The sequence below is a fragment of the Pinus tabuliformis genome, chromosome X (genome assembly GCF_031772625.1).
Source record: "Pinus tabuliformis cultivar Carrire ecotype Pingquan chromosome X, CPIR1, whole genome shotgun sequence".
Taxonomy (NCBI): domain Eukaryota; kingdom Viridiplantae; phylum Streptophyta; class Pinopsida; order Pinales; family Pinaceae; genus Pinus; species Pinus tabuliformis.
In genome coordinates, this window is record NC_142308.1 from 1221481273 (window position 1) to 1221505430 (window position 24158).

General features: G+C 39.8%; 1 protein-coding gene across 1 annotated transcript in view; it reads left to right on the top strand.

Annotated features, from left to right (window-relative positions):
• LOC149144366 (nucleotide/nucleic acid binding protein) overlaps positions 1-24158 on the top strand; it is a 235977-nt gene that overhangs the window by 114923 nt on the left and 96896 nt on the right. Inside the window, exon 13 of the mRNA XM_089452135.1 lies at positions 14774-14942. Within this exon, the coding sequence (XP_089308261.1) occupies positions 14774-14942 (169 nt within the window). The remainder of the gene's footprint in view (positions 1-14773; positions 14943-24158) is intronic.

Consider the following 24158-nt stretch of genomic DNA (forward strand, 5'->3'; position numbering starts at 1 on the left):
TTTCTTGAAGGTTCTAGCTTGTTCCTTTTATCCTTAGGAACATGGATGTAAATAGGGAAACCAAAGATTCTCATATATCCAACATTTGGCTTTTGTCTAGTGAATGCTTTTTCAAGAGTCATATCTTCCAGGATTCGATGAGGACTTCTATTTTGGATGTATACAAATGTCAATGTTGCTTCTCCCCATAAGAACATTGACAAATCATGATCATGCATCATAACCTTGACAGATTCTTCAATGGACTTGTTCTTTTGTTCTGCTACACCATTTTGTTAAGGATTATAGGGAACAATCACCTCCCTCTTAAGCCCAACTTTCTTACAAAAATCAACAAATTCTTTTGAGGTGTATACTCCTCCATTGTCAGATCTCAAAATCTTGATCTTCTTACTCAGCAAGTCTTCCACTTCAGCTTTGAGTTCTTGAAACTTAGTGAAGATTTCATCCTTGGTATTTATGAGATAGATCCATGTCTTACGAGAGAAGTCATAAGTAAATGTTACATAGTATAACAAACCTCCAAGTGATCTCACACGCATAAGACCACATACATTAGACTGAATCAAATCTAAAACTTCTTTAGATCTATTGTCACTACTAGGAAATGGTTTCTTGATATTCTCTCCAAGTGCACAACCTTTACAAACACCATTATGATCTATCTGCAATTTAGGAACACCTGAAACTATTTGATTCAATTTCAGGTAATGCTCTATAATGTAGGTGACCATCTCTCCCATGCCATAGTTCACTTTGCTCGATTTCATTAAGTACTAGTGCTTGAGCTAGTTGCCTCACGAGCCTATATAGTCTTCATTCACAAATTCCAATGACTCTAGCATCATCTATACTAGAGTCTAGAACCCTTGGGCCATACTATTGAGAAATCTAGGGGCAACAATATAGGTGATTTCTCTTCGTTTGATAATTTCTTGTGATGTATTTTACTTAATTTAATTAGCTTCTTCTTTTACTTGATTATATTTAGTGTTCTTTTCATCAAAAAACTATCAAACCATAAAGAACAATAAGACAAGAGGACACAAGATATAAGCTATCAGCCAGGGCCAAAACCTCTCCACTTGAGAGGAAAACCCACAAGAATTCTTATCTTCTTATAGAACTTCAATTGACGAATTCCAAGACCTATGACCCTTGACCAAGACCCTCCAAGACCAAGTCAAACCTTTCCTCTTTGATGAGATTTCTTTCAACCTCAACAACTTCTGCAATTTCAACCTCCCAGCAGATTCTTCTGCAACTTCGACCTCCCAACAGATTCTTCTGCAACTTCGAGCTCCAACAGTTTCTTTTGCAGAAACCCTAAATGACACGTATGAGAGAATGATGGAGATTTTGTCCTTCTATTATCCTTCGTTTGAGATGAGACTTTCTCCTTATCAACTCGGCTTGTAATAGAGACTTCCTTTGACCCAAAACTTTGGCTCTCTTGGAGTGATTGCAATTCTCTGTTTGCTGCTGCAAGATGATGCCTTATCCTTCGCACATGTGGAGGAATATAACCCAAAAACAATCTCTAAATTGCTTCGCTATTCCTTCTTTTGTCTCTCCTTATCTTACTTGGTATTAGGCTTCTTATTTTGGCTTGATCGAACTTCTTGATGCTTGAGTGAGTGCTCCTTGAATGAGGCCAAATACTCCTTTATATAGGCTTCCTTGACTCCTTAATAGGCTAACATGTCCTTTTAGATAGGCTGACTTGTCCCCTTCTAAGTCCGACTTGTTGCTTGCATCGTGACAAGGTCTTAGAGGGTCTTTGACTCTAGATTGACTCAAATAAAATTTTCCTTTACAATATGTAACATGACCAAATTGGTCTTCCATACATGACAGTGACTCAATTGACTTGTAGACTCAATGACAAGCCCTAGAAGCACTCAATGGGTGCTTGACCTATTTTTTTTTTCTCTTGAGCATGAAACCCATGCCTCAAGAATAACAATAATAAATTTATTTTTCTCATTACATCAAATACATAAAATCATGATTACATATGTCATTATGAAGGCCGAACCTAGTTATATATTTCAACACTCCCTCTTAACTAGGGAGGCATTCATAATCTATACAAGGTACTTGGAAATTCTAAATTTGAAGAATTTTCATAAGAAGAGTTGGATTGGTAAGCCATCTCTTTGCATCATACCAACCAACATTGTCACATAGCAAGGCCTTGAATAACAACTCTATTTCTCCACACGATTAGAGCACAATGCTGGCGAGACCAATGACTGACAGGCACCATCATCATTGTCTCTCAAGGCACATACCCCACTTAGGTGTTCACAGGGTATGTCCTTCTAGGACAATTCCTATCTTGGAATGACACATCTTTAAGGAATTTTCTCTTCGACTACTCTTGTCTTGGATGCGCCCTACCTCATCCTCAAAGAATATCAGATGCCAGATGCTTACCCAATCCTCCATTCTTTCTTCACGAAGGGAAGACAAGAATGATGTGTCTATCTCTCCCTCTTAACTAGGGAAGATATACCCATTCCTATTAAAGGAATGTACCCAATCTCCCTCTTAATGGGGGACTTGTTACTAGCAACAACTCTCAGCTCTTTGGTGGAGATCATGTAACTATCAGCTACTTGTAGGGCTCGTCCTTTTGATGTCATGAACTCCATCTTCTTTGTTATGGAGCCTTCATCTTTCGTAGGACATTGACCATCAATCATTTTCCTTCACGAATCACATTGGTCATGTCATCCTTCTCTTTATCGGAAAGTGATTCGCTAGTCCACATTTGGCTTTTCTTCATACAACTACCTCTTCCAAGTCATGTTTTCTTTCAGGATCTTCCATCCAACCACATGAGTGCTAGTTGTAGGTGACATCTACAACTCCCTTTCTGTAGCGCTGTATCTACTATCAACCCAACCAGATGTTGTTCAAAAATAAAAAATGAACATCAAATCAAAGTTACCTTTTGTGATGGCCTTTCATCATTAATGTTAAGGGTCTCTTTCTTTTACAGGCCTTTCTTTATGGAGATGTCACAGTCAATTCTTCTAGTCATCAGATGTTGATTTCTTTTCTTTTCTTACATGACCATAGTTGCATCCTTCCCCATCCCAGGAACTTCTATTCATAGTTCCTTCATCTTTGTCAACCACCTCATATTCCATATGAGGACATATTATGTTGATTTCATCTTGTCAATATGTAAACCATGCCTTCATGCATTTTTCAAGGGAAGAGATCCCTTTTCATTGATTATGCTTATGAGGTAGAGCATTTATCCATGCTATCTGCAACTATATTATGACATGACTTAATCTATCAAATTTATACATACCTCTTTTCTCCTTTTTGGTCATCTAGACTTCCTTCGACAACTTCATTTCCTTGATTGAAAGTACTTCAATCATCTTGACACTAGAAGTGGTAGCACTAGCAGGCTGTGCAGCAGCTGTAAACTGAGATAGACGAGATATGCGCTTTTGTCGTGGCTGAGCAGAGGAAGCGCCTGCAACTGGAGGACTTGCTGGCTTTGAGGTTGAGGCTGGCACAAGTGGATCAGGATCTGCATTCAACTGAACATGTTGTTCGAGTGATGATATCATCTGTAATTCATAATCAATATCCTCATCATAAGCAAACTCTGTTGGATGACTCTCCACTACCCAATCTGATGTTGGATCAATGTCTTCCAACACAACGAGATTTGAATCAGGTCTTTTGTTCAACAATTGGTTGCGTCTGAGCCGGAGGTTGTATTGGACATAGACTAGATCATTTAACCGTTTTTGATCCAAATGGTTTCTCTTCTTTGTGTGAATCCTCTCAAAGACAGACCAATTGCGCTCACACCCAGTAGCACTACAAGTTTGACTCAAAATACGAATTGCAAACTTCTACAATTCAAGACAATGGCTACCAAAAGCCTCCCACCATTGTGCTGCAAAAAACATAGGAGTGTAATGAGTTAGCTCAACAAAATTACAAATTATATCCAACTTTCAAATTATAAATGATTTAACAAAATAAGTATTAAGAATTTGAAAATTGAAATTTTTGTTTACCTGGCTCATCTGCTTCCCTTGCAATCTTTGCTAGGTTCTTCCCAAAGGTACCTGAGGCATTGATGAAGGTTGTGACCTGTCGGTGTATCTCCAGCTGATCACACTCCAATGGCATCATGCGATCAATGCAGTCAATCAATCCATCTCAAACCTCCCCCCTGAAAGCTCCTGTCGCCTTAGCTTTATAATGATACCGTAGGTTCTTCCCAAATGTACCCGAGGCATTGATGAAGGTTGTGACCTGTCGGTGTATCTCCAGTTGATCACACTCCAATGGCATCATGCGATCAATGCAGTCAATCAATCCATATCTAACCTCCCCCCTCAAAGCTCCTGTCGCCTTAACTTTATAATGATAGCTTGAACTTGCTCGTTTGATCCTACATTGCTTTTTGCCTTCAACCTGGTTTCTTCAATCTTACACAATGACCAAAACTCACTGAATGGGGTAGCTTCCTTCTTTCCATAGATGCTTGAAACAAATTTGCCCCATTCCTCTGCTAGTGCATTGAGCACAACTGTGATCATCTCTTTATTGGACATTATTTCCCCCAACTCTTGCAGTTGATCCCATATTTCCGACACCCTCATGAGATATGTGGCTATTCCTTCTTCTTTTGATACCTTCATCTTATATAGCTTGGTTCTTAGAGATATGACTTCTCCAATAGTGCTTACGGAGAACAATTCTACTAACTTCTCTTAGATTTCTTTTGATGTTTCCAATTTTGCAACATAAGGTATGAGGGGTTCTTTGATTGATTCTATAAGAATCCTTTGAGCCCTTACTTCCCCTTTCATATACCTCGCTAGAGCTTGAGCTTCTTCTTTTGGAGGTTTAGTGATTGAACCCTTAACATGTTCAACGATTTCATTTTCTATGAGGATCAAGTCTGTACTCTTCTTCTATGCAAGGACATTTGATGACCCAACCAACTTGTTGCTCTCCTTGCAAAATGAAGTCATTTTGATAGCAGATTCAGACATAAATATAGAGATACTTGTCAAGTGAAGATGCTTCCTGATGGTGATATCTTCAACTTGATGCTTTCTTGATTTTGATGATAGAAGATGTCTTCTTGATGAAGATGCCTTCCTTCGAAATTGATTCTTGACTCAAGGAGAGGGAGATCACATTGATTCCTTGATGATGATGACAATGCCTCTTCTTGCTTCCTTAGATGATAGTGTAGAATGTGGTGGCTTTCCCAAGGTGCTTCAAATGTAGGGTCTTTCTTTGAATGAGTGGATGTCGGGTCCTTGAGGTCTTCTTTTTGTTGTGATGAAGATTGGTCAATGTGCAAGCTTCCCAAGAATGCTTTATTTGAAGAGTCCTTTCTTTAAATGAGCTAGGGTTTTGAGGTCTTCTTTGATGCTCCTTAATTACTTTCTTCAAGATGATGAGAGGGTTAGTCTTTCTTGATGATTGATGCTCTTTTGTTCCCCAGATTATCTTCTTATGTTTCGACCTTTGAGTATCCATCTATAAGCTGCCTTTCTTTGATGTAGTCACCTTAGCTCTGACCATGTTGAGAAATCTAGGGGCAACAAGATAGGTGATTTCTCTTCCCTTGATAACTGCTTGTGATGTATTTTACTAAATTTAATTAGCTTATTTTTTTAATTGATTATATTTAGTGTTCTTTTCATCAAACAACTATCAAACCATAAAGAACAATAAGACAAGATGACACAATATATAGGCTATGAGCCAGGGCCAAAACCTCTCCACTTGAGAGGAAAACCCACAAGAATTCTTATCTTCTTATATAAATTCAATTGGCGAAATTCAAGACCTATGACCCTTGACCAAGACCCTCCAAGACCAAGTCAAACCTTTCCTCTCTGACGAGATTTCCTTCAACTTCAACAACTTTTGCAATTTCGACCTCCGAGTAGATCCTTCTGCAACTTCGACCTCCTAGCAGATTCTTCTGCAACTTCGACCTCCAACAATTGCTTCTGCAAAAACCCTAGATGACACATGTGAGAGAATGATGGAGATTTTGTCCTTATTTTCTCCTTCAATTGAGATGAGACCTTCTCCTTATCAACTCGGCTTGCAATAAAGACTTCCTTTGACCCAAAACTTCTGCTCTCTTGGAGTGACTGCAATTTGGTGTCTATTGCTGCAAGATGATTCCCTATCCTTCGCACATGTTGAGGAATATAACCCAAAACAGTCCCTAAATTGCTTTGCTCTTCCTTCTTTTGTCTCTCCCTATCTTTGCTAGGTATTAGGCTTCTTATTTTGGTTTGATCAAACTTCTTGATGCTTGAGCAAGTGATCCTTGAATGAGGTTGAATACTCCTTTATATAGGCTTCCTTGGCTCCTTAATAGGTCGACATGTCCTTCTAGATAGGCCAACTTGTCCCCTTATAAGACCGACTTGTTGCTTGCATCATGACAGGTTCTTAGAGGGTCTTTGACTCTAGATTGACTCAAATAAATTTTTCCTTTACAACATGTAACATGCCTAAATGGGTCTTCCATACATGACAATGACTCAATTGACTTGTAGACTCAATGACAAGCCGTAGAAGCACTCAATGGGTGCTTGACCTAAAAATAAATTTCTCTTGAGAATGAAACCCATGCCTCAAGAATAACAATAATAAATTTATTTTTCTCATTACATCAAATACATAAAATCATGATTACATATATCATTATGAAGATCGAACCTAGTTACATATTTCAACACATACAAGTACTTTTCCATCTATAAAAGCTACTCTATATCCTTTATCTTCTAAACATGAAATAGAGACTAAATTCTTTTTCAAACTTGGTACATATAGGACATTATTGAGATGAGCATTGTTACCAGATTCCAGCTCGATGGATGCCTTTCCAACTCCTTTGACTGCATACCTGTGGTTATCACCAAGCTGCACCCTTTGAGATAGTCTTCTTTTCATTATGTTAGTGAGATTGCTATGATCTCCTGCCATATGTCTTGAAGCACCACTATCTACAAGCCACATATCATCATTGTTTGCAATAGAACTCGTTAGAGCGGAAAAGTAAAAGAAATCTTTGTCACCTTTAGGCTTCTTTGGATGTTCATCTTCAATGTCAGCTGCAAAAGTATGTTGTTTTTCCTTTGTCTTTTTGTTATTAGCCATCTCAGGACAATCCCTTTTATAATGTCCAAATTTCTGACAATCATAACATTGAATTTTTGACATTTCCTTCTTCCTTTGGGGAGGAGGTGATCATCTTCCTGACTCTTGTTTTGAAAGCCAAACTTCTTTCCTTTATTCTTGAAGCAAGCTGCAAATGCTTGAGAAGCTTCTTCTTTTCTATCTCTTGATATAAGCCTTGATTCTTCTTGAGCACAAGAGGCCCACAATTCTTCAAATGAAGGAGTTTCCTTCCTGCTACTTATACCTGCTGTAAATGCATCCCATGATCTAGGTAGACCATTGAATGTTGTAGTCACAAGTTCCTCTTCAGAAACAGTTTCTTCAATTGCTTGAATTTGGTCTGTTATTTGTGAAATCCTTATGAAATATGAAGCCACGGTGTCATCATTTGTCATCCTTACATCATGAAGCTCATTCTTCAAGCTCATGGCCCGACCAACGTTCTTGATAGTAAATAGATTAGTTAGGGCATCATACATCCTCTTGAAAGTATCAAGCTTTGCAATATAGGGAATTAGATGATCTCTAATGGAGTCCACAATTAGACTCATGGCATTGATGTGACTCATGTAACCAACCACCGTCATCACATCAACCCAACATGCAAAGATCACTAGGAAACACCAACAATGCCATGAAATATCTACCTTGTAACACCATCATCTAACCCCTGGGGTAGCTAGAGCCATCATCCATATCCAAGATAAGCATATTGATATCAACAACATCAAAATGAGAAAGCATGCTCTACAACCATTGAATGTGTAACGAAGGGGTAATTAATAAGTCAAGAACATATGGGAAGACAACCAAATCAGCAAGCACACACATCCAACCAAGGAGAAGGGAGAGTCCCACAACCTAATACCTCCATCAAATGATCCATTGCCATTAAGAGAAGGGGCTCCATGAAGATGAATCACCCCAAGTTGTTCCAATGTTCCAAGATACCAGCTGCAAATTTCCATAAATGTGATGAAAATCATGGTGTGGAACCTCATACAGTATGATTGTAACACTCCATTTTCCGAAAAGGACAAGTGCCAGATCTTTTGTGTCTACTCACCCTATTGCCTCCTTAATCCACACCTTGGATTATCATGGAGAAAGTCCTTAACTCCACTTGGTGTGGCTTTGGGGGCAAGTTTCGAATTGAGGCTGTCACTCAATTCTCAACTCCTCTGTCAAGGCTTATTCCTAGCGAAACGAAGGGGGGTGGACCTTAAAGTTGTCTCAGGTTTAGCTAGCTTCAAGCTAGCAAGTTAGTTTTCATAGGAATTATCCAAGTAAATGTACAAGTTCAATGAACACACAATACATATAGATTCACCAGTATTGAGATGAGACTAGTGCCAAGGAATAGATGCTTGCTAAAGATTCCAAGTACAGATACAACTTTGCAAGACACTTGGAAGGTAAACCAAAAGCCACAAGATAGATGCTTTCAACAATGATGCTGACAAATAACAATTTTAGCAAATCCAAAAAAGGAAACAAGTGCTCATCAAGTTATTAGAAATATTTGAATGATAAATAGGATGCTCGCGAATCAACAAGATTTACCTAACTTAAAAGCCCAATTCGAAATAGGAAACCAAACTTAGATGATGCTCATGTACCTACTTTGTGATGAGTGATGAGATGATCTTGGTTAATTCTAGTTTGAGTTAGGTCACTTGGAATTAGATTGATTCCAGGTTACAATATGCAAATTTAATAAGTCTCAATTCAGCTTTCCCTTCCGTCCTTATCCTCGCTGCATTAAGGAAAGATGCAAGGAGGTCCAAAGGAGGAAGCTAAAGCTCCGTGTGCTCCCCGGATTCTCACATGCAACCCACTTGCAAGTAGATCCATCGTTGGGTGATCCAACCTGATTTAGCAAGTAAAATGTTTACCATTCCCCCAATCCCAGAATAATAAGACATAAGAGGGAGAGGATCCCTAACTTAAACTACTTCAACCAACTTATATTGGAGATAATTTTTAATTAGTGCAATTATGGACTAGCTATGAAAAGAAATGCTTTGCAATGACAATTAAAAGAAAAACTAACTAATGATGTTACAAGAGCAATGTAAAAGTCAAGTTAAAGTATAATATGCAAAAAAGGAGAGACAATTGCAATGAAGGAGAGACAATTGCAGTAAGACAATTAGCTCATAAAATATATCAAGATCAACTAGAGATTAGGTTGCATGTCACGTGAAATGAGACGAGAATTAGCAAGAGTAAATTTGCATGTTAAGTAAAGAACATGAAAATAAAACCATGAAAGGGAACTTATTTATAATCTAAGTCACTTAAGCAAATTAAAGCAGCCAAACAATGAACCACTCAATCAATCTTGCAAAAGACACCTTCCCCAATTGGGGAAAATGGATGACAAGGGGAAAATACCCCAAGGACCCAAAAAAAAGATTAATTTTTTATTTTATTTTATTAAGGTTAGGCCCCTCTTGATGAATGAGGGATGTAGGAGTCTACAAGCACTTCCCTTGAAGGGAACAAGAGACCTCTTCCAAATCTTGTTACAATAATGGGTACAAACTCTCACACCCAAAACTACAATGAGCTGAGCGAAATTACAAAAATTTACTAGGCTAAAACCTTCCTTGAAGAAACCCATTAACAAAGCATATTTCAATTATATGTGATTTACAATGAGGAGAGGTGAAAATCCTTTAAAGCTGCTGGTTGAAGGTGTATGCGATCAGGTTGACAAGATGCCCCCTTTTTCTTTGTAAGCAAGCCAAAACAACTCTGCCTCAAGAAGAAATGAGAGTCCAACAGGGTTCGAATCTCTGCTCCAAGAGGGAGTTGGAGTCTGGTAAAAATCAACTCCAAAAACTCTGTTTAATGGGACTGAAGTCTGGTCAAAGAGACTAAAAAAAATCAGTCCTATGGACTGTCAAGAATACCCCTTTGCTGCCCAAGCTCTCTGCAAAAATCAGTCCCGAATTAGTACATCAGTTGATCAAAAGGAAATGCAAATTGGAGCACCAAACTCTAGCTTGGATTTAGGGGCAGCTGATTGCAAAACTTGCAGACTTAAGCAAACTGAAAATTAATTTACAAATTTTCCCAAAGCGAACATTCAAACTTGTTCTCTTTGAGCAAAGAAAGTCAATGTTGGAACAATTAATTATGCTTGAGCCCAATACTCTAATGTTCAATAACAAGCCCAAAACAAGTAACCAAAATTGACTTAGAATTTTTTTGATTGGTAAAAGTCATGGAAGTATTGAGGATCCTTTTTGATCTGTCTCTTGAACAACTTAGAGAGTCTTTGTCCACTTTGGGTTGGGAGTCCTCAACCTCCTTGGAGATGGTTGGTCTAACCGAAGACTTCACCACCTTTGAGTATGTGGGATAACCTGCAACTAACACCATACACTTGCAAACAAAGATCAGTACACCTTGAGACCTCACTCATATGATGGCAAGAGTTGGATTATTGTTCAATCAAGAATAAATAAACCTAAATGAAGCCTAGGATATGATTGAATGCCAAAGAGGAGATCCAAATAGTTGGATCCCTCTCCCCTAGGCAACAATGCCCCTATGGGCTAGGCTACTAAAGCAAATAGATTGCAAAGAAAAACCATAAATCATTAACACAAGTGCATATTAAACATTGAAATCAATACCAAAGTTACCTCACAAAAGTCAAGCCAAAAGCCCACAACCCCAAAGACTAGACCTCCAAAGCCTTTTTATTGATCGAAGTATGAGAATTATACAAGTAGCGTTTCCACAAGCTTTGAGCTTCAAACCATGAAATGAGAGAGGTCCAATGGGTCTCTTTATACAAAATTGGGAAAAACCATGCAACAAGTGGAAGAGGGTGAAGATCTCTATGAATTTTTCCAAGTGTGAGGACTGCTGTAGATGACTGTCCACGTGTCCCTTGACTGCTGCGATTTCCCTCTGCCTGGCTGTGCGCAAATCCTGACTGCTGGTGCGTATCTTACTGATGGCTGATGTGTGAGGGAGGACTGCTGCCATGTGGGAAAAAGGCTGAAGTTTAAACTCCAGCATCTGCCACCAAACTGAGATCCTAACTGTTGTATGATTCCTTGATTCTGTGATGATCTCCTAGATGATTGCCAGCGCTGGAGCATAACTGATGTGTTATCTATTTGTTGCTACATGGAATTTGGAGTGAAGTTGAGAGTGTAGAAAAACTCCACTAATCACTGAAGTGTTTAACCTTAACTCAACCTTCCAAATCTGCATGGATTTCAGGAGCTTTTGGCTAGTTGACAAGGCAATTCCAGCCTCTCAATGATCCGAATTGGATCCTTAAACGTTTTCATGACTGTTTCAAATTATGATAGATCAAATCTTATGAATAACAAAGCTTATCAGAAATGACCTCTGGACAATGGCAATTGTGGCCAGCACGGAACAACGAGGACCCTCGGTCAAAGTGCGCTGACCGTTGGCGCATGGAGACCGTGCATGGACGCAAATTGGCAAATGGGAAGCCCGGATCCAGAAACAAAGGCAGTTTCTGATATGCGATTAGCGGAAAGCGCTAATCGCGTATCGCAGTACAAAACCCTCAGAGAAGGAAAGCCCCGAGCGTTCAGTCACAGGGAAAACAGGAAAACCGTGCGGAAACTGTCAGAAGGCGGGTCCCGCGCCCAAAATCGCCAGGATATCGCGTGCACTTCGAGCGGTAAGTGGGTTTGGCCGAGTTCAGCGTGATGCCATACACTGGGCGACATGTGTCCAACGGATGAGAGAGAAAACCGCTTACATCGCGTGAGTAACGGTCGAGCAACTTACCCGCGCAATATAGACGGAGACCGTAGGATCTGGAGGCTCCAGATCAATGGCGGAGAATCAACCCGATGGATGACCGGATTCGACGGGGAAATAGACTGAGGCACATAAAGATTTGAGGTCCGGCATGACCGATGAGCTTGCAGAAGAATCAATTTCGCGGGCAAATCCTGGAGTAATGGAAATAACGTCCGTTCAAAGAAAACTGACACTCAGTTCGTAAGGTGACAAGTAGCCACCTCTCTGTGTAGCGTTATACAGTGATGATGATGCAGAGCAGGGGAATTCCAACAGATAGAGGTAGGCGATCCAGAGAGCCGGGAAGAGGAAACAAACAGTCAGGGAGCAGATTGGCTTTAAGCCACAACAGACACAGAGACAGAAAACAGAACAAAAGAGAAGGGAATAGAAGTAGAGAAGGAAGCGAATTGCAAAGAATAGAGAAGCCGAGCTGACCTGCAGAGCAAAGGCAGCGTCGAGCAGACAGAACAGAGAGAGTCTGAGAGTCTGTGAACTCTAGAGAAGGCTTGAGAGGTTCAAGCAACTCCTCTGTGTATACTTATCTAGTATTGAGTACCAAATTGGGCTCATACCATTGAGACTGGTTGAGGTCGAGATTCAGTAAGGGGGAGTCTGTGCACTTTAGAGGCTTGGGGGATCCAAGTACCACTCTACTGATCATCATCTGTTAAGTGAGACTCAAATTGAGCTCCTTGTTGTAAAATCTCTGCTTTAAGACACAATAGAAAAGGCCACCACTGAAGCTGGACCAGGAGACATAGCCCAGGAGGATTGGGTGAACTCCTTATTAAATTTGTTGTGTTCTGTATTTGCTTACTGTGTTTCTCTTACTGTTTAAAGTGTCTGTGTATTTCGCAATCTTATCAATCTATTGCCTAAAATAACATAGACACACCCCAACACGAGTCTGTAATACCTTCATTAATTAATTGAGATCATTCACGAGTGATTTTCAGATCACTCAACTACTAGTGAACTTGACCCTTTTGAGGTCCCACCTTAATGCGGTGATTTCGCTGCCTAGTCAGTCTTCCATTTGACTTTTTACTTGTTTAAATTCCATGTCATTTCACTTGATTTTTGAGAGCATTTTTAATATGCCTCAATATTCATATTTTCAATTTTTTGACACTTAATGCCACTAAACTTGGGAAAATTGGATTTTGAGGGGGGATTATTGAACTTTTTATCCCTTGAAGTGGACCTTAGAAGAATTTCGGGATGGTGAGTATGATTTTCAAGTACTATACGCCCCCAATATCTTCGAGGTTCACTTATTTACCATTTTACATGGAAATTAATTAAAAATCCCGTATTGTGATAATTTTAATAATTTAAAAAATCCTATAAAAACCTAATTAAATTTCGCGATGCTTTAGATATGTCCTAGTATGGTAATATACATCGATTCTAGGCATTAGCAAAGACCCAAGGCCCAATCATCAAGCCACACATCAGCTTTGGAGGTGTTTGAGTGGAAAAACTCAACTAGTTATTCACTGCTGAAAAGTGAGAATAATTAGCTAAGTGAAAAAAACACTCTAGAGTGTACTCACTTGATGATCGAGTTCTAAGTCGCCTAAACCTGTTACAACAGTTCATCATACTAGCGACATAAAATACAATTCCCCATAGTGTTGCAAAATTTGAGAGAAGAATATAGAGATAGGAGAGAAGGGTCAATAGGTGTTTGTTGACTTCTGAAAATTTTGATGAGTGCCTTGTACATTGGGCCATGGGGTCTTTAGGTTCTGCTCGATATAACCTAGTAGATAACACACCATATTAAGCACACAAATCTCTAATCTGATTTCAGTTCTGTGCTAATAGATAGATTAGTGATTTGATCTTAGGGAAATCCCTCTTGACTAAAGGAGAGCTGGCCTAAAGTGAAGGATGGTTATATTGAGGTGATAGTGGGTAAAACTTCCAAGAGTTGTGCTAGGGTTTGTACCTGGAAGATTGGACTTATCTTGTGTGCAGATCTAGGAAGTAACAGCACTGAACACCTGTTCCTATGTTCTACAAACTTGTATAACATAGATGTTGAGTTATTTATGCATAAGCTTTTTATGGCTTACATTTTGGAGTCATTTCTAGCTATACATGTGCAAACATTTTTGGTGAACACTGGTGATTTATTCATGCAGTTTGGATATGGCTAGTGATTAGTTCAAACCTTAAATTTTTGATATGATATGTGGCTCTAGGTAATTAGTTTCAAAGCAATCAATGAAATTCACTCAATGCTTTGCATATTCATGCTAATGTATTCAACAAAATTCAACATGATACTAGCACGTGATGATCGGGACAAATGTTACCCTCATTTCGTGTCTGTCAATCAAATGATATTCTTTTGTTATATTATAATTTATTAGAACAAAATGAAGACCATCTGTGCCTTGTATATCGTTTTCTATTTTTCATGGGGATACTGCATTCTATTTGAGAAAAGGAAATTCCATCTTTTGAAAGAAAAATAGAGTGCATTGCTTAATTGTATTCGACTGCGATTATAGAACAAACTGCAAGGAATAAAGAGAGGAGAATATTATGAACTGGAGCATAGGCTAAGTCATCTGTACTAAAATTCTTCTTATGTGAATGAATGGGTTTTTGCTATTGTACATTCTAATATTTAAGTCTTTTATTGTTTGAATTTTGGTCTTGTTTCTTTTTAATTATAATGATAATTGAGAATTATGGTGGCATTTAGATTGTTCTAGTAAGAAAACTATATATTATTTGAGTGCAGACACGTGCCTTTATATTTAGAATGGGCTCCAGAGAATATTCTTGCCCCAAAACCAAAGGCACCAAGTGGACCGATTGAAAGTCAGTCTACTGGCGCTTCTGAAATCAAGAGAATCGTAGTGGAACAACATGCTGGTATTTCTGAGGATGTGGAGTCTGATAGTGGAGAGGTCTGCTCTTTTACACCGTTCACTTCATTCTTATTTTAAATTTTAAGCCTTAGTAGTTGTAATGTTTATTTATGGGCTGCTCTCAAAGAGATTTGTTATTGTTTTTTCTTGTTTTCATATTCATCTTATTTTTATTGGTTCTATCTGAATATTGTCAATTATTGATTTCTTATTTATTTTGAAATCGCTTGCTTTATTTTCTTGTTTACATATAGTGATATATTTAAAGTATTATTTCCATAAATGAATTGCTGGCATTCACATTTTTGCAGATTTTAAAGATTGTAGATTTCATTAATCTAGATTTTCAGTTTTTTTTGTTCCCATTCGATTGGGACTACTGATGTATTGTTTACCATGGATTTTCATTTATTTACAAGGTTGGTTATGTTCCTATCCTCTTTATAAATAAAACTTTCAATATATTTCCAGGAAAAAATTATAACAAAACAAAAGCAGGGTTTGGCGAGCAGATAAAAAGGAAAAATGGCACAGAGATCCTAGAAAAACCCCGAAGGGAAAACCAGTGAGGAGAGTGAGATTTTTATTACTTTCAAAGAAATTATTACAACATTTATTACAATAGTTAAATCAACTTATCTCATAGGAAATCATGCCTGGATTTCCTAGAATTTCACGCTGTAGCTGCTCCTTAAACACTGTGTCAGACAACTCTTTGGTTTTTGTGCCAATCACACCCAAAAATTCATGCTTGACAATCGCTTAGAAATCCGTGCTAGCTATACAAATTTCCCAACAATTCTTCTCTCGAAAATTGTGTTGCTTTCTGACTGACGAGCTGTAATTAAGCTATAAGAATACCCTGATTTTCATGCCCAAGCTTTCTGAGAATTCATGCTACTCGTTACTCTCTGATAGCCTCAATTTTTGCGCTGTCAGATCCCTAGAAATCTGCCCAGACTGCCTTGAAAATCGAGTTGAAGTAGTAGCAATAAATGCAACCTAGATTGCCTCAATTTTAGTGCTCTCTTCAACAGTAAATGTGTCGATCCTGTCCTTGAATTCCATTCCAGTACTCAGCCTTGGAATCTGTACCAAATTTGTTGTACCTGCTATACTCTCCTACTATACTTAGCCCCTCTCATGCTGTTAATGACTCTCTCTACCTTCTTTGCTTCTCTTCTCCAACTCTCATGAACAAATGTGCAAAATGGTGCCTTCTCCTCTTTCCTTTTTCCCTGTTGCTATGTCATTAAGAAGAAAGACCTAAACCTAAGATCTAATGGTTGAGATTAAATCTTAACCAATTAAATCAAGAGTGGAGATCTAATCTCTCATTAACCCATGAGACACTTTCCCCTTTAGTCCCCTTTTCATTAATTACTCAAAAGGTACTTTATGACTTTAAGTTCATAAAATCAAGTGACTTTATACTTTATAAACTCACTTTAACGTTATTTCGCATAAAGTTAAGTAAAAGGGGTCACGTTAGGACACTTTCCTAGGCTAGACACCAATTCTTAGGAACACTTGCCCTTGGTACTCCTTTTATACCACTTCCACTTACAATGGAAAGTGTTTCTCACCACTTCCATCACGTCTCTAAAATAAACATGCTTTTTATGATGATTTTGGGTAGCATCGGATGTGCTCTAGCTCCAAAATTTTGTGGAGGGGCTAGAACACATGATATCTCCAAGACCCAGAAATCGTTTAGAGAAATTCCACTCGAATGGGTTCCTAAGTCTAAACTTAGGAAAATAAAAATATTAATGGGTATTAATAAAGATATGGGTGAGAAGCTTCTAAGAGACGAGTATCAAGTATGTTTTAATCTTAGCCATTGAGAGACTTAATCTCAGTCGTTGATTCATCAACAGGAAAAGTGTAAGAGAAGACTTGAGAGTCATTTGGAGACACACCGGGCAAATACTCAGTACCTCGAGGGAAATTGATCCTCAAGGAGAAGGAGTTCGATTTCAGAGGGAGAGTTGCAGGGTGAAGGAAGAGGAGGGCATCAACAGCAATCAGTGACTGAGGAGGAGGTAACGCAGGGCATTTGAGAGACAACGCTAGAGGGAAGAGTAGGTAAACTGCACCATTGGAGACGTAGTCCACACACAGGTTGACGTAGACTGATGCGAGAGACGAAGAAGTGACGCAGAGGTGGGTGAAGGGTCTCCAGGGTGTTAGAACTTCTCCAGGAGGAGGAGAAACTTTGTCTCAGGTGTTTTCTCTCAAAAGTGTCTTAGTTTCTCTGTGAAATCATTCCTTGTAAAGCGATTGTTGTTGAAGATTAATAAAACCCTCATTTGCTGCACCAGTTTTCCCACATTGGGTTTTTTCCGAGGACAATTGTCCAAAAACAACTGTGTTGATGTGATTAATTCTTGTCCTTGTATATCGCTGCTATTTTCTCTATGTAATTATGTGATAACTGCAGTAGAATTTATTTTAATGTTTACTGAAGGGTTTTCGTAAATAACTTATTGTGAGAGATAAGTTGGTGAAACAAATTAGTTACTGTAGTAGAATTTCGTATTAGAAATTTTCACATTTTATAACTACTTCATCATTCTACTTGCTTTTGTTGACACATATGCATCAAAATATATGTTATATAAAAAATGCGTCGGACTCGGAAGCTTTTGAAGATTGTCTCTCCCACTCCCACTTCCACTCCCACTTCCCACTTACTCTCCCACTTCCAAGCAGCCTTGCTCCAACCCCAGGAAATAGTGCATTAGCGCTTTATCAATCATCTTGAACTCTAAAGCAAGGTCTCTCTTGCAGTGCTCAATGAGTTTCTCCTCTCCTGAAATAAACAAATCATCTACATACAATATAAGAATGAGTGCATCCTCACCAACCATAGTGTAATATAGGTTCATATTCGCATCACTATTCTCAAAAGCCATCTTGCTGCAAGTAGGAATTAATCCATGAATACCACACCCTTGATGGTTGCTTTAGCCCATACAAGGCCTTATTCAACCTACATACGTGGGATGCCCTCCCATGCCCCTTAAAGCCCTGTGGCTGCTCGATATATACCTCATCTTGTATGATCCCATTGAGAAAACTGATCTTCACATTCATTTGGTGGATCTTCCAACCCTTCTCCGCTCCAAGGGAGATAATTGCTCTAATCGAAGTGTATTTAGCCACTAGTGCAAAGGTCTCGTCATAGTCAACTCCCTTTACTTGTGAGAACCCCCATGCCACAAGTCGAGCTTTGAACTTCTCAATGCTGCCATCCACAACATGTATGATCTTGTAGAGCCACTTGGAAGTCTCCATTGTCTTCCCCTTAGGTCTCGACATATTCTCGCGCACATCATTCTTCATGTTGGAAGCATACTCTTCCACCATGACATCCCTCCAAACCCGTTGGGCTACAACCTCTTCATGCCTAGATGGTTTGGTCTCCATAATGCTACTCACTATAGCCAATTAGCTATCAAATCGCTCTGGTGGACTGCTCTCCTTAACTGACCACTTAGGCTTTCCCACTGTCCCCTGGGTTTCTTGCAAGGTATTGCGAAGCCATTTAGGATTCTTCTTCCCTGAAGTAGCCTCTTATATTGGGATGGGTATATCATCCTTTATAATTGGTATCAACGAAGATGATGCCCTTGTGGTTTACATTGAACCTGTACTTGGGGATCCTGTGTCCTTGTAACTTGTGGACCTGTCATCCTAGAAGCCTGCGGAATGAAGCTTGCAATCATCCAGACCCCTGTGAACCTGTACTTGATGGTTCCATACCCTGTGGTGGACTTCCTTGTTTAGGAGCCCGCTGCTTTACCTGATCCATATCTCGTGACCTCCTCAAGGCTCTCTCTCAAATCTCACATCTCGCCTCACAACAACCTTCCTCTACACAATGATATATATGCGATAAGCCTTCGAGGTCTCACTATGCCCCACAAAAATGCCCTTCTTGGTTGTGGGTCCTAACTTTGTCCTTTGCTTCTCAGTGCCATGTGAATATGTTAGGCAACCAAAAATCTTGAAGTGTCCAATATTAGGCTTCTTCCCAGAAAAAGCCTCCTCTAGAGTTTTGTTCCCCAACACCCTATGTGGGTTCATATTCTGCAGATGCATTGTAGTGTTGCATACCTCAACCCATAGAAAGAATGGTAGCGCCTGATCATGGAGCATGGCTCTTGCTGCCTCAACTATTGCCCCGTTCTTCCTCTCTCCAACCCTATTTTGTTTAGGGGTGTAAGGAACTGTCCACTCCTTCTTGATGCCCACTCTAGCACAAAAATTCCTCTTCTCATTGGAGGTATACTGTTAAAATTGGCAACCAAGGCCAAATTTCACCTTGAGACAACTCATATGATGGAGATGATTATTGCATTGGATTCCTCTTTTTGAGAGGTCCAAGATTGATATAAGGATCATCTCATTCGGACAAGCAAAAGTGTGATTTTGAATTTATTCTCTCTCGTGTGCAAATTGTTAAGGTCGGCCTCAACTTAATGTAGGCTCAAGAAGCCCAAAATATGTGTCTCTTCACCCACAACAAAGTGTATAAATAGAAGAGACCTCACACCTGATCTGGACATCATTCACTCACACATTCTTCTCTCTCTTCATCAGATTGGTTCGTACAACTTGGGCATCTTCTCTCTCTCTCTCCCCCACACGTGCGGCTAGGAGGATTGTTTTTCTAGGCTATAACAAAACCAAAAATTTCAGACTATTGACCAGCATTGACCACTGCTGATTTGACTGGGTTTTTGGAGGCAATATTTTGCTCTCTTGAGGCCTCATTGATTGGCACGAAAATCAAGGTGTTTGGGGCAATTTGACATGCATTGACTGCAAGGCTGTTTGACCACATGGCTAATTTCTATTTGAATAGAATTGTTGGACTGTTTTGCTGCTGATTTGACAAACATTGAATTTTTGGTTAGGGCTGAAGTCTGACTGTAGAATTTGACAGGGTTGATTTGACTTTGTATTGGGCTAGTCTATTTGAATTTTGTACTCTCTCTGCTGAACTATTGAATAATAATAAGGAGATTTGATCAAAGGGTTTTCCCCACATTGTGGTTTTTCCTTGGCATCTGCCACATCTAGTGTCCTCTTGTCTTGGCTTGTCTTCTGCATTCACTGTCAATGTGATTAATGGTTGATGTGATTGCTACTGGAAATAATTGCAAATTGTTATTGGGTTGCTAAGGAACATTGAAGTAAATTGTGCTAAGCATAGAACATACCATTGTTATTTAAAATTAACATATACTTGTCTCCATTGTCGGACCTCAAGACCTTGAACTTCTCCCCTATTTGCTTCTCCACAAGAGCTTTACACCCTTGGAACCTCTTGAAGACCTCATCCCTAGTTTTCATGCAGTAGATCCACGTCTTCTTAGAGTAGTCATCAATAAAAGTGACATACTATTCACATATGTTAGTTTTTGTAGCATTAGATTGGCGGTTGTTTCAGGTAGTGCGTATGGCAGACAGTGCTAGGGTGACGCAGAGCCTGGGCATACCACTTGGACGGCTAACTTTTCAAAAGGTCAGATAGTGTTGGGATTATCGAAGTGAGGGTAAAATCTCCGAGTAAATTTTTGCTAGTATTTCTCTTGGATAGATTTTCTAGTTTGGCGACATTTATTGTACTCAGAATTTTTTCAACGCTGCTTAATAATAAAAGCCCTCAAGTGCGGCACCGGTTTTCCCACTTTGGGTTTTTTTGGTGCTTTTTTCCAAAAATAACAATTTTATATTTTTTTGTGTGTGTGCTAGTGTTTTCTCAGTTTCAAGTTTAGCTTCCGCAGTATTTTTTTTGTGAAGATTGCAATGTGATTAATTCGTTGTTGCCATAACAATAAACTGCTAAATTAATTTACAGTTAGAAGAATTAACTCCTGTTGCTGCAATAGACTTTTAGTAGTGAATTTTTCACATGGTATCAGAGCATTTTTGATCAGATGAGGAAGGTCAGAAATAGAAGAAGAAAATTTGCTGTTCAGAGGGAGCAACGGGACAAATTTTCTAAGGGTTGCACAATGCCTATCCAGGCAAGGCGAATTGCTGGGCAGTTCGATTTTTTAGTGCAGGGTTGCAGAAAAATTTGTCTTGCCAGATTGAGTGATTCCAACAGGGAAAGGAAGCAACAATAGCTCAGATTTTTACTAAGCAGATTCCATGTTTGGGCACAGGAGGGTTCTGTAGCAGTAGTAGAATTAGTGCTGGGTGGAAGATGAAGCACACACATAGAGGGAATTTTTCTCAGAGGGTTTTTAGTTCAGAAACCATATTTCAAGTTGTAGTCGGCAGTAGTTACAAGTAGACTTTCCCACTCAAAAAAGGGAGTGCAAATAGCAGATTCACCAACCGAGTAGGTGAAAGAGGGAGATTTCCATTCTAGTTTTAGAGATGGCCACAACTGGGCTTAGACATCAGGATAGGTTGGAGGGAGCCTCCAACTATGTCATCCAGAAGGCTAGGATGTCCTTCCTGTTAGATGAACATGGCCTGAAGACGTTTGCAGAGACTGTGGTGGTAGTACCGACTAATGCAGATCAGTGGAAAGAGTACAGACAAGAGATGGCCAAGGGCGAAGCAGATGATCCTAGATGGAGTTCGAGACCATACAGTTTCACATATATCTGGAAAGAACATTGCCAAGGAGATGTGGGATGCTCTCACTCAGCAGAATTCTTCCAAGCAGTGGAAGATGCCCCTGAAAGAGAAGCTGAGAAACCTTAGGATGCATAAGGGTGAAGGCATTGATTCCTTTCTCACTAGAATTCAGGAAATCTAGGATCAACTTGCAGCCGTGGTAGCGGCACCTCAAATTATAGAGCTTGTGTGTTTGGCTCTAAACACTATCTCTAAGGAATGAGAAATCTTCATCTAAGGCATTTTGGGACGAGATACATTACTAGGATGGGACCGGATGTGGTCAAACCTACAGTAGGAGGAGATGAGGTGAGCACTTGTGAAGACCTCCATTACCAGAAGCAGTAGTAAGGGTTCGAAAGGTGAGAAGGAGGAAGAGAATGTGGCTCTTGCATCAAAGGGTCCTAGATTGGCAGTTGTTGCCGGCAGTGCATGTGGTAGGCAGCGTTAAGGTGACACAGAGCCTGTGTAGACCACTTGAACGACTAGCTTTTCGAAGGCCAGACAGTGATGGGATTGCTTGGAATGATGGTAAAATCCCTTAGTAAATTTTTGGTAGTATTTCTCTTGGATAGATTCACCATTTTGGCAACCTTTATTGTACTCAAAATTTTCTCACTGCTGCTTAATAATAAAAGCCTCAACTGTTGCATGGTTTTTCCACATTGGGTTTTTCCGGGGACTTTTGTCCAAAAATAACAGTGTTATATTTTTATGTGTGTGTGCCAATATTTTCTCAGTTTCCAATTTATCTTCCGTAATATTTTTATTTGCGAAGATTGCAGTGTGGTTAATTTGTTGTTGCCATATCAATAAACTGCTAAATTAATTTACTGTTAGAAGAATTAATTCCAATTGTTGCAATAGAATTTTAGTAGTGAAGTTTTCACATGGTATCATAGCATTTTTTATCAGACGAGGAAGGTTAGAAGCGGAAGAAGAAAATTCGTTGTTTAGAGGAAGCAGTGAGGCAAATTTTCTTAAGGCTGCGCAGTGCCTAGCCAAGCAGTGCGAATTGCTGGGTAGTTCGATTTTTTAGCGCAGGGTTGCAGAAAATTTTGGCTTGCCAGATTGAGTGATTCCAACAGGCAAAGGGAGCAACTGTAGCTCAGATTTTCACTAAGTAGATTCTTTGTTTGGGCGCAGGAGGGTTTTGTAGCAGTAGCAGAATCAGTGCCGGGTGGAAGACGAAGCGCACACAGAGGGAATTTCTCTCAGAGGGTTTCTAGTTCAAAAATCCATATTTCCAGTTGCAGCCGACAGTGGTTGCAAGCATATTTTCCCACTCCAGAAGGGAGTGTGAATAGCAGATTCAACAATCGAGCAGGTGAAAGTGAGAGATTTCCATTCCAGTTTTAGAGATGGCCACAACTGGGCTTAGAGATCAAGATAGGTGGGAGGGAGCTTCCAATTACGTCATCTGGAGGGTTAGGACGTCCTTCTTGTTAGATGAACATGGCCTGAAGACCTTTGCAGAGAGCGTGGTGGCAGTATCGACTGATGCAGAACAATTGAAAGAGTACATGAAAGAGATGGCCAAGGCGAAGTGGATGATCTTGGATGGAGTCTGGGACCATACAGTTTCACATATATCTGGCAAGAACACTACCAAGGAGATGTGGGATACTCTCACTCAGCGATATCAAAATCCTTCTGAGCAACGAAAGATGTTCTTGAAAGAGAAGATGAGAAACCAGAATTTAGGAAATCTGGGATCAACTTGCAGCTGTGGGAGAGGCACCTCAAACTACAGAGCTTGTGCGTTTGGCTCTGAACAGTGTCTCCGAGGAATGAGAAATCTTCGTCCAAGGCATCTTGGGACGAGATACGTTACCAGGGTGGGACCGGATGTGGTGAAACCTAGAGCAGGAGGAGATGAGGTGAGCACTTGTGAAGACCTCCATTAGCGAAAGCAGCAGTAAGGGTTCGAAAGGTGAGGAGGAAGAGAATGTGGCTCTTGCAGCAAAGGGTCCTAGTAAGGCACAAGGTGAGAAGAAGAAAAAGAAGGACCTATCTAAGGTCAAGTGCTTCAGGTGTGGCAAGTTTGACCACTATAGTACTTAGTGTCCTTAAAGGAAGAAGGACAAGCAGGAGAAGCAAGACTAGGCAACAACATCCACAGAGATAGACAATTTGTCCTCTAGGTTGGAGGAGGAATTTTCCATGTTTGCAACTATACCTCTAGGAGTGAGGTGAGGTGATATGGAGCTATAGTCCTAGAGTTGCGTAGATGGTTGGGCAGGGTCCTTTGGGGTGTCTTCCTCATTGATCATTACCTTACTACAGGGGCCTATAGTGTTCAATATCAAGATGGATTGATGTCAGTTGATGCAGTCAGATTCCAGAGTGACAGTTGCAGACTAGTTATAGTCAGGTGCTGAGGAGCACAAAGTAGTGTTGACAGTAGAGTAGGAGGCTCAGTAGCAGACTCAACAATAGTGTAGATTCTTCAGTTGGCAATGCAGAGGCTAGTAGCAGTGAGATGCTCAGGAGACAAATGCAGCATAGAGACACAGTTGATTCAATATTTCAAATGCTTCTCAATTGCAGTAGTTGCAGTAGCAACAACAATAGTTGAGAGGGAGTTGTAGGGCAGATGCAGAGTTGGCA